We start from the raw sequence: 12,100 nt of genomic DNA on the forward strand, positions 1-12,100 counted from the left end.
CGAAGCAGGATTCGAACCTGTGACCGTAGCGGTCGCGCGGTTCCAGACTGAAGCGCCTACAAGCGCTCAACCACATCGGCCGGCTCGGCTTCTTCGCGATGTGCATATCAGACTATTGTGGTGCTTACAGTACGCTGCGTTAATCACACAGTCTGCAACATAGGAGGAACACACGACACGTCGTCAGAGAAACTTTCGTCTGTCAGCGCCATGTACTGTGCCAACGATGCATTTCCGGACACATGTTTATTGGACCTTTTCTCCTCCATTTCCAGTCCGGAATCCCACCCTGCAGTTTGTCGGTTTTATTAATTTTCACCCTGTACACACTGGCAGTCAAAAGCACGAAATGAACCATTATTGCTGAAAAAAAAAGTAGATGGAGAGACAGAGGAGAGGGGACGTCTGACATTTCTTCGGAAAAGTACCTTCTTTTAGACTTTTAGAGGACGAACATTCGTTTCGAAATTGAGATTAAGCGAAGATAACTGCCAATTCCTAATAGAGTACGTTCAACAGAAACTTTGGAAGTAGACAATTATTACTTCTGAGGAGTTAACGGACACTGGTCAGCAGAGGTCTGTGAAAACCTATACTTCTGGTACGTAAACAGGCTCACTGCCTCTACCACTTCCCCTCGATGTCTCAATGACATGCCTTTCTCTGTGGCAACAGTCTTCTAATGTGCGGCATATTTCGTGTAATGCCCTAACGCGTTTGTTCCTTTTGTCATAATCTTCATTACTGATGCCAGAAAGCCACGGCTTCGGTTCATGTTGTTCAATTAAAACACTTGCGTATGTTTTGTACCAAGTTGCCGCGTTGCGCCTTCTTTCTTCTCGAAATCACTTTGTCAGTGCGGCGCGAGAGCACTGTAAGTGCATAGATGCTTTACCTCTCGGAGGCACGCGTATGAAGGAACGTTTCGGCTTCTATCGTAAGCATTCGTATGACATCGCGTGCCGTTCCATGCACGGATATAGAATTACCTTCGGTTCAGTGGAACATGCAGCAGCAGGATGGGGGAAGCGAGTCTAGACACTTTGCACAACTTCACGGACGCTTGTGCGATTAAATGAACGTGTAAAAAAGCACTTCAGCCAATTTCATTCCAAATATCGAAACACCAAATCGTTAAAATGATTATAAAATGTTTACACAAAATCCACGGTACCTTTGAACGGGATCTGTCTGTAGTAGCTATGTAACGACATTCAAAATCTGCAGAACCGTTACGGACAAACCTTGCGCCGCAGCATTGTCACGTGACTTTAGGAGCCAATGTATGTAGGCGACAAAATACCTGTTCTGCAGTTACCACTTAAACTGGCGAACTTACAACTACTCCCGGACTACGGCCTTAAGATCATCGACAGCTTTTGGCACAATAGGCGTATACTAGTGAAGATCGAGGGGCAACGCTCTAGCCTCAAGGTTCTCACAGACGGGATCCCTGAAGGTTCTGTCTTTTCTCCACTACTCTTTGCCATCTGTGTCAATGACATTCCGCTATTGCCTCGGCTGGTGCTTGCCCAGTTCGCGGACGACACCGTCTTGCTGACCAGTAGCCGGAAGGTCAACGCGGTCATCGCTCGCGTAAAACGTCATCTCGCCGTGGTAGAACACCGGGCCAACGAAAATGCAGGTACTGTCAATGCAGGCAGGACGAGAGCGATGATCTTCACTCGACTCCGCCCGGATTTGACAGACAGCTGATTCTTCGCCATCAGGAAATCCCTTGGAGCAATCACGTCAAGTACCTTGGAAGCACATTCGACAATGAGTTACTTTTCGAACCGCATGTACAGGATAAGAGGATCAAGATTTCACGGCTCAACTGCAAACTAAGCCCCCTACTGGCCAGCACGCAGATGAACGTCAATACGAAACTTCGTCTTTACAGGGCAACGGCCGTCCCAGTCATTTTATATGGTTGTTCCACGTGGGGGACAGCCAGGAACTCTAATTTGAAAACCATCCGGACTCTGCAAAATCGATGTCTTCGACTCATTCTTGAGGCGCTTAGGCGGGAAAGAATCCGTGATCTAGATGAAGAGCTTAACCAACCAACCATCGAGGATAGCATCATCCAACACACGCGCAAGTTCATGGACGAAATAGAAGCCCTAGGATTGACGTCACGTCTCCTGGAAAATGTTGGATCACATCAGCTACGAAGTGTTGGCACCGGGTCCGGCTGCCTCGGGCGATTATCGAAATCCGACAGGAATTAAGGCTCCGTGCTCTTATCAAGATTGCGATAAAGTTACATCTTGACCATCCACAAAGGAAGTCCAGCAGTTGCGCAGAACCATTTTTGTCTTTTGTGACCTAAGTTGGTAGCACTTCGTTACAACCTTTAAAAAAGTTGTTGTATGCAACTGCTCACTTCATAGAAATCCCTACTCTATTACCGAAGCTGAATACTGGATTAGCTGATGTCTGTTTACACGATAAGTCCAACAATAATCATACTGCGATGTCAAAGACAATCGCGTAATCGATCACAGCTTAAAAGCCACCCTATCATAAATACATGCAGGCAGGTAATGCTTGAATGTTGTGTACAAATTTTGAAGACCCACGTGACAATATCACCAGTTGCCGTTATCATGTTATGTCTTGACAACCGTATGCACAGATATAACGTGTACGTATCTTTGCTTGGATTTCGTGTTATTACCCGATTTTCATTGACATCACAGAATGATTACCGTTTGTTTCTTACGTAAACAGACATGTCAAGAGTTTATGTTAAAAACAGTATGTTTTTTATGATTTCCTTCAGTCCAAGGAACTATTTTATAAGAACTATTTTACAAGCGTTTGATCCAACGATAACTTTAGTGAATCTTTTTGACACCGAGGTAATGTGAACGTATATTTTTGTATACTGGTGTCCCAAGAGGAACGTTCAGTATTCAGGGATATGGCAGAAACGACCATACGAAGCGAAAAAGTAGGTTTTGTTGTTCAAACTTTTCTGATAGTATTCAGCGTGAAATGCAAGGACGAATCGAGAGGAACAATAAATGCCGCGCTGATTCCTCGGGGCAGCTCCTAATTGAGGGCCCAAAGAAGAAACATCCAGCAGGGACTGCAGCCTTCAAGTAATAGTTGATACAATTAACGACGTACTGTCAGAGTAGAGATGTTCCGCGGCGTAATCAACCAAACTGCGTGACCTCTTCGGTCCGCAGAAGAGCCTAGACATTAATCTACGTCACCGCGCCGGAGATTATTTACATAGAGTGCGAGTGGCGCATTAAGGGCGGCAGCGGCGAGGCGTCGGCTGAGCCCGCCTAATTAACTGGCGTCGTCGTCCTCGGAGCGGCGTCGCCGTCTGCGTGCGCCAGAGTCCGCCTGCCGCGGTCCCGGCCGCCGCCGCCGCCGCCGCCGCCGATTCAATGCAAAGTGCCCCGCGAGCCCAAAAACGAAAGCGAGAGTGGCCGCCAGAGGCGAGAAACCAGCCTCGCCAGTGGCCGCGGTTCGCTTCTCGGCGAGGTCGCCCGCCAACTTTGCGTCCGCCGCGGAGCCTTTCGTGAAGTAGGCTGAGGCACAAGTATCTGGACCAGAATACCGCCAGAGAACTACATGTTGCCAGTCGGCGCTGGTTGCTCGTATGCCAGTTGCAGATATAATAAGTCCACGCAGCGAGGTAGCCAACGCGGAGGCAGAAAAAATATTCACTCGATGCTCCATTATTTGTTTTATCCCAACGGAATTTCGACTACACGCGGCTAACCAAGTAACTTCCCTGACGAAGTATGATAAATTCCGAACAGATACCTATACGACTTATTTGTAAAACATTGGTATAATTCCCAATCTGGGTTGAAACCGAGCTAGTAATACGCTATATTCGACCAAACTATACATAATTTGCAGCAGGTTTCAGAGTCACAGGCATTTTGTTAGTCGTAATAGTATGACAAGGACGAGTGCTGTGTTGCTTTTAAGGCTTTACTAGAAATCGCCACGAGGGCACTGAGACAACAACATCGTCTGCTTCGCTCACCAGCCCCATAAACGCACACTGTACGATGTAATTTTTTTCACAGAATTGATTGGATGGTTGGTTGGTTGATTAATTTGGGGGGGGGGGCAAATAGCGAGGTCATCGGTCTCATTGGATTAGGGAAAGATGGGGAAGGAAGTCAGCGTGCCTTTTCAAAAGAACCAACCCGGCATTTGCCTGAAGCGATTTAGAGAAAACACAGAAAACCTAAATCTGGATGGCCGGACGCAGGTTTGAATGTCGTCCTCCAGAATGCGAGTCCAGTGTGCTAACCACTGCACCACCTCGCTGGCTTCACAGAATTGAAACGCCGAAGCATTCCGCCATATGCTTTCTCCATCCCAAATGGAGCCTCGGCTGTTATATGCGAGCGTTAATTTCATTGTCAAACTGAGAGAGAGAATCAACACCGATTCCGTGATCATTTGCAGAAATAACTGTCTGACGAAGTGACAGTACTTGTATTCAATGCGAGAGGCGTATCGGATACCTGTGAATGTCTCGCTGTTGGTCATAAATGCTGCTGGCGGAAACGTTTATCTCCTTCTCGACACTCCACGTGATCAGTTAATTGTTCAGTCCGCACGTAACAACCAGTTTTCGCTTCTCAGTTTAATATCGCTACTCCATCATACTGGTCCAAACCCGTCGATCCGTAAGGCGATACCAGTGGATGGTACCATCAATTTAGCCAGTAATTACACTCGAATGGCGACAGCGCGCTGCAAGTGACTCCCGACACAGAACGGATGTTCCGCCACGCTGGGAACCCACATCCGAAACTAGTCCACGCCCAGCTATTACATTATTTGCTTCCAACGTAGAGGCCGACTGACGTGTTCCACGAAATTACCGTACCCCGTGTTGACCGTGCAGTTTCCTTTGTGTCGGCTACCTGCTCACGGGCGAGGTGGTGGCCAGAGAGAGAATTCGTCAGAGGCGAACGAGTCTACCTCCCGTAGACGTTGTCGCCAGACGTCTGCGATCGGCAGCCAGCCCTCGCTGCGAACTGAGAAGGTTTAAACAATAATTGATATTCGCTGCGACATACATGAGGGCTTGTGTCTTAAAGGGCGAAGCTCTCCGAGTGAGACTTAAGAGTACTGCGCGGTAGGTCTTTCTTTCCAGTTTCCGTCAACACGAAACAGATTTAGCTCTTTGGAGCAAGGATTTTGTATTTGCTGTTCTCCATGAAAAGAGTGTATTATTTATGACGAGGGAATGAATTCTAGGATTTTTTGTTTATTTACTGGTATGCAAACACAGAGCTGCACATATCCTTATGTGTAACCACCGCGTGAATTAAGGCACAATAGAGAATGATTTATAAAATTTGTTATGGAATTTAAGAATGCATGGTCTGGTTTCGATATGAATTAATGCAGCCTTCTCACGTTTCCTGCTGGATGAAGCGGTTAAATTCTCACGAACTGTCCGCCGACTACTCTTTGGCCATTGCCAAGTGGCAACTAACTGCCATGTCGTTGATGGTCTTGTCTTCACATAGCTATTTGTGATACTTGACAATTTTTGACTTCATAATGGCCATCACTATCAGTATCATCTATGGAGATGAGACGGAACCTCGATATCCATTTTTGAGTTCCACAGTCTTGAACACGGCATATATCAATTCAGTAACGTACGAGTGAGCAATAGAGTTTACAGTCGATGGTTTTTAGGTTATGAAAAAGATTTAGACAAATCTCTCCTACTTGCATGGTAGTAAAAAAGATATACCGCGCGAGTTAACAAGACACACGACACTGAATACGTGGCGAATACACATAAGCGGTACTTCCCAGAAGAATCGCACAACAAAACTCAATATATCGCACCGCAGCTAACTACGAGAACACCATGAAGTTGCAAACACAAGAGCATCTCGCGGCTGTTGGAGGTGATTCCTCTATTTAATGTGGCACTGCATACACATTGTACCAATATGCCACTAAAAGAAATAGTGAAACTATGCCGTAAGATGGTAGCCATTAATATATACTACCATAATGCTTCCTGAGAATGGGTTAAAATGGTTCAAATGGCTCTAAGCACTATGGGACTTAACATCCGTCTTCAGACCCCTAGACTTAGAACTACTTAAACCTAACTAACCTAAGGACATCATACACATCCATACCCGAGGCAGGATTCGAACCTACGACCGTGGCAGCCGCGTGGTTCCAGACTGAGGCGCCTGGAACCGCTCGGCCACAGCGGCCGGCTACTGTGTTAAAGATGTGGTAGGTTAATTTGGTCGATTCCTAGAATACAAGAGCAGATAATCTGGAAATTCTTTAGAACTAAGAGAACCTGTTTGCTTTCAACAGAAGAAGTGATACTCGCAAGTGGATTTCGATCCGTGTTTTAGCAGAAGATATAAAACAAAAAGATAAACGTGTCAATGAAACGGCTGGAAACGTGAAACCAGGAAACAACAGACTTCGCTTTTCAGAGTACACTGATAATTTCATTGGAATTATCAACATCTTGCTCCTTCTGAAGGGTGCTATCGTCGTAGGAGTAACTCCTCTTGTTTCCGCTAGGTCAAATGGGAAAGTTAACATCTTGCGGACACCGAGGTCATTCAAGATGGACCACAATCTGGGGCGGAAAAAAGTGGGGAAGGAAGATGGCCGTTGGCTAGTTTTCAGTTCTTATTAGCATTTGCGGGGATTGTTTCGAGTAGAACTGTTCGCTGAAAGAATCCCCAGTAAAGAATCTCACTGGTATTATAATGCTGAATAGGGAGAACATCGCTGCAAAAAGACCGAGTGCGCATCGATTTGGTAATTGGAGTTGGTCGATCTGGAGTTAGCAATTGAGCAGAACTGACATCAAACACTGAACTCTGTTTCTGACAACGACTGCAATGAAGGATGCTATGCGTAAGAGTAAGGCTTTTATTGAAACATAACGGGCACACGGGCATAAAGAAATATACTTGAAACAGGAATAAAAGTTCCACACATAAAATGCGCAGAGCTCGACGATGATTAGTTAAAGAGAGTCGGCGAAATGCGGCTCTTTTTTAAATCGTGATAAGCAAAATAGTTCATTTTTTCTCGTGGATTTACTCCTAACTATAGGAACGACAACAAAAAGAAGTATAAGAATACACAGGACAAAGAAAAGACAAAAAAAGAATTAATAAAAGACGCCAAGTGTTGGAACGGGACAGCAGAAAAGTGACTGGGTCGGCTTAGGCGGCTGTAAAACACTGCGGCAGACATTTGTGAGCCCTTTCAGCTTAAATGAGGAAGAAAGAGAGAAAAGAGGCGTTAATTCGTGTTGCTTTTAATTTAGAGCACGCGAGCCATGGCGAATTGCGGTGTGGTTTATGGCGGCGGGCCGTGGTCGGCCCGCTTGCGGCAGCCTCCATTTTAGAGATGACTACGGTACGAGGAGCACGTGTTCCAACCCACAAATAATCAAACGCATAGAGACGGAAGCTCACCGCTCGTCTAAGTTTCCATTCTGAATCTGACTAAAAGTAGAGTAAAATAAAATCGGCCCCGCATTTATACTGCACGGGCACTGTGGTCTACGATTCTTTTCACTGGGAGGAATTCTGACACGTACCAAGAGCTATTCATATTCCAGCAAACATTATCAGGTTTTCTGCTGTGTGTGGTGTAAAAGGCCTACGATGTCCTTAGAGACAGCAAGTTCTGTAGACTGTACGAAACAGTGCGTCGTTGCTGGACAGTCGTCACTAATTGTCGATGCCAGCTATCAACCTTGCTATACGGCTGGTCGCGATTTCTGTATATTTCGAAAAGCAACGTTTGTGATGTAAGTCTATCATATGGATGGTGAAATAAGGCAAGATGTGTGGGCATGTCTACATTTGAGATAAAAGGTAGGAAGGAAGTGGGGAAGAGGGGGAAATAAATGTTGTGTTCACATCCAGATCAGGGTATTTGAAACGTTGCGTTCCTGCAACTACGTTTCACCTTTTTTTTCTTTTTACTGCTCTCGAGGACCACTGAGCCTTCACGACACACCGAGACACCTCCACATGTAAGTCAGGTACTGGAAGAATTTGAAATATTCTGCTACAGAAGAGTGTCAGTACTTAATGGCCACCGAGCGAGGTGGCGCAGTGGTTAGCACACTGGACTCGCATTCGGGAGGACGACGGTTCAATCCCGTCTCCGGCCATCCTGATTTAGGTTTTCCGTGATTTCCCTAAATCGTTTCAGGCAAATGCCGGGATGGTTCCTTTGAAAGGGCACGGCCGATTTCCTTCCCAATCCTTCCATAACCCGAGCTTGCGCTCCGTCTCTAATGACCTCGTTGTCGACGGGACGTTAAACACTAACCACCACCACCACCACTTAATGGCCAGATGAGGTACGAAAACTTGTCTGTATAAAACAGGAGATTACACAAGTATGTGAAAAACACGTGCATGAAGAGCCCCTGAGGGAACTTACGATTTGTGATTATGTGCGTGGTGAGCACGGGGCCCCAAGCTATTGCAACACCTACTTCCTTTCTTGTGCTGAAATCTCTCATCTCAGACTATCCTTCCTTTCCTTATTTACTTTCTCATGATGACAGCCTTTGATGTCGGCCCAGCTATCCCCTACGTTCTGCTTTCCTTTCGCGACATATTCAGTCATTTACATTACATCATTTCTTGGCCGAAGTAATTTTTGGTCCCCTTCTGGGTTTGACCTTCATCCTCCAAATCCTTTTGTGAAGTGTGACAGACTGGGGCAGAACACCTTAAATAGAGTCTACTGTAAGCACTGTTCAAAATTATCTGCACGCAACAACTGTGTAGATTCGTATATGCGCTTAGAAGCCAATGTGGCGGGGTCGTTATGTATCCTTTCGGTAGAGCCCCTGACACAGCAGGGGTTACAATGCTCACGCCCGAGCAGCTAACTTCCCACGCAGGCCAACGATGAGATACCTGTCGTCTTGGGGCATGAGGACTCCCAGCAACGGTCAGACCTTTCCCATGGGTCGATGACACCTGTGGAGAAAGTTCTTGATTTGAGCAGGTGGCATTAGGGTGGACGTTTTGCACGTGAAACAAACCAAATTAAACCTACCCAACAGCCGCCGTTCTGATCCGACCGTCTCATGAGACGAGTATAGAACGTTCATTGTGGACATTTACAATCCTACTGCTTCCCCTACCCTGGCTACCCCATGGGAAGAGGGGCAAGCCAGATGCTTAGGAGTGAAACAATTTACCCAAGACTTAGTATGTAATCGAACTGATGCAATAAAGCCTTGTTTTTTGTGGAACACAATGAATATAAATTCGAAGAAGCGGAATCATTGGGAAAAATGTGGAATGGATCATTACTAGTTACTGTTGTACAACCTACAGCTCTTCAGGCATGTGAACGTCTGGCTGACACACTACTCATCATTGCTCAATAGAAAACTTTAAACATGGGCCAAGGAGTCATTTTCCATCGAGATCTTACTCTCTTCTCAGAGGAGGAGCTACAGGCTGATCTTGAGCAATGAACAGTACATTTTGTCTGATACGTCCAAAAGGTCCAAAGGGTAATAGAATAGATACAGACACATGGTGTACATGTGTGACGTGAAACCATAAGTCTCACAGCCCATGAGGTGCTTCCGATACGCGCAATGTGGTCATTTGTAATCCCACTGCATGGCGGAGCCAAAATGCAGATATTTCTTATGAAAACCTGCCTTGGTGTGTCAATTGTATAGAAGATCATTCTAATCGCTCAGTAGTTTACCTAGATACAACAACATAAATCTATTGACCACCTGTAATAAACTGAGGCATGAAAAATATATGAATGCCTGCGTCCTGTTGACATGATAATCATACGAAAGTCACAGCCATCACCCACACTACCTCGTTTTTTTTCTCAACCAGATCATCCACTGTCCTCCTCTCTTGCGGTTACTGTGGCAACAGTCACAAAAGCATCTTCCAACTCCAGAAACAACAGGGTTGCTTGTTTGCCTCTCCCCCGAGGCCTGACGACAAGTAATGGCTGAAGGAACTGCGGCATTTGGGTGCCAGGGCTGCCCACTCTTCATCTGTACCCGCACTCGTCTCGGAGAGGCCCTTTCAGGAACCTCAACCACCAAAAGCTGCAAAGGAAGAGGAAGAGAAAGACAGAGAGGATGAGGAGGAGGAGGAGAAAGAGAAGAATACTCGAGACAAGACTACTCCAGTGACCCTGGAGGTGCCAGATCACCTGTCCCCCACCCTCCCCCCACGCAGGCAGATTCCGAACGAATGCTCACTGATGCGGTTCCATACCCATTGGTGACAGATAGTGACTCTGAGGAATGACCAGGCTTCCTAGCATTTTTACATCTTACCTGGGCACCTCTAATGTGATGATTTAGTGGAAGTGTGACGCTACTGTCACCTGCCAAAACTACGACACTTGCTTCCTCCTCTTCTTCAGTTTGCATAGCTCTACGAGAAACATATTTCACTAATGACCATTCCCCTATGCTCCGTATTTATCGTGAATTCTGTCGAAAGTCTGCTGCCGCTGAGACGGCATCTGGATGGCTCTATACATTGGTTCACACAGATTTTGTGAGTGGATTCTCCTTCGTACCAAGTTGGAAGCAATATCGGTGTGGTTGCGAACGATCTCAGCGATCACTATTTGTAATATTTATTTACCCCCAGCAGGCCGCTTACTGACAATGAACTGGCCAGCTCAATCCAATAACTGCCCCCCCCCCCCCTTTTTCTCCTGCTTGGGACTTGAGTGTGTAACACTTTCTGTGGGAGAGTGCCGCTTCACCTTACTAACGGTAAACTGTGCGCCACCAGTGACGGTACTCCTACGCAGTTCGGTGCCGCCCTGCCGTTCTCACGGCTTTCCTGCATTACTCACCACATGACGAACCTTGTGACAATGGCCACTTTCTAGTTACCCTGTCACCTCCTTACCACCACCAGACGGACCGACTATCACGTCTGTCGCTTCGAAGAGTCGACTGGCAGTTGTACGCCTCTGTTGTTATTTCGTCCCCTCTCTGTCAGACTGCATCGACGATCTTGCGCAAGACGCCTCTGATGAGATCATCTGCACCAGTGGAACTGCTGTTCCGCTTTCTACAGGCTACAGTTCTTCTCATGACAACTCTGCGACGTACATAATTTAAAATATCACGCACGACGAGTAATACTGTTATCGTTAATGCCCTTCATTATAATGGCACCCCCCACCACACGCAGTTCTCCCAGCACGTTGTACGTAATCCTATATTGAAACTTGTTCTTTCTGAATAGCTATTGTCGCTGCAGTTTCAATCTTCTCCTCTTTCTCTATTTCTCCCATTTCTGATAATACTACACACAGCTTCAAATATGCTGAGCTAATGAACATTAGTATCTATAGTATCTAGTGTTGTAAGAATTTAGTATTACAACAAACTGGTGAAATATTTCGCCTTATAATTTGTGCTCTGCATTTATACTTCTGTAAACATGAAGAGTAGTTTTTGCTCCGCGGACATAGCTGACTGTTTTCCCCGCGCGGTACGCGGCAAGTAGGCGGCCGGCACTCACCGGGTAGCGTGGCCTCGTAGTGGGCGCGCGAGAAGACGGGCGCGTTGTCGTTGACGTCGGAGACGGAGACGGTGAGCGTGGTGGCGGCGCGGTGCGCCGTGTCGGAGGCGGCGACGCGCAGCCGGAACTGCCGCCGCTGCTCGAAGTCGAGGCGGCGCACCAGCGTGACGCGGCCGCTGAACCGGTCCACGCTGAAGAAGCCCTCGGCGCCCGGCTGCTCCTCCAGGCTGTACGTCAGCGGCGGGTTCGTGTCCACGTCGTTGGCCGTCACCGCCGTCAGCACCGCGCCCACTTCCGTGCCTGAACACACCACACGGCCGTTTACACAGCATGTTCGGACCCAACCTGTGTCATCTAGAAAATGTATTTCAGAAAGAACCACAGTCGCTCATGACAAATGGTTCAAATGGCTCTGAGCACTATGGGACTTAACATCTGAGGTCATCAGTCCCCTAGAACTTAGAACTACTTAAACCTAACTAACCTAAGGACATCACACACATCCATGCCCGAGGCAGGATTCGAACCTGCGACTGTAG

The 12,100-nt window shown here is 46.8% G+C and overlaps 1 protein-coding gene across 1 annotated transcript in view; it reads right to left on the reverse strand.

The window, feature by feature from the left end:
- Positions 1-12,100, reverse strand: part of LOC126195212 (protein dachsous) — a 317,104-nt gene that overhangs the window by 18,976 nt on the left and 286,028 nt on the right. The window contains exon 21 of the mRNA XM_049933731.1: positions 11,562-11,861. Coding sequence (XP_049789688.1) covers positions 11,562-11,861 — 300 coding nt within the window. The remainder of the gene's footprint in view (positions 1-11,561; positions 11,862-12,100) is intronic.

Source organism: Schistocerca nitens, chromosome 7 (assembly GCF_023898315.1).
Source record: "Schistocerca nitens isolate TAMUIC-IGC-003100 chromosome 7, iqSchNite1.1, whole genome shotgun sequence".
NCBI classification, from domain to species: Eukaryota; Metazoa; Arthropoda; class Insecta; order Orthoptera; family Acrididae; genus Schistocerca; species Schistocerca nitens.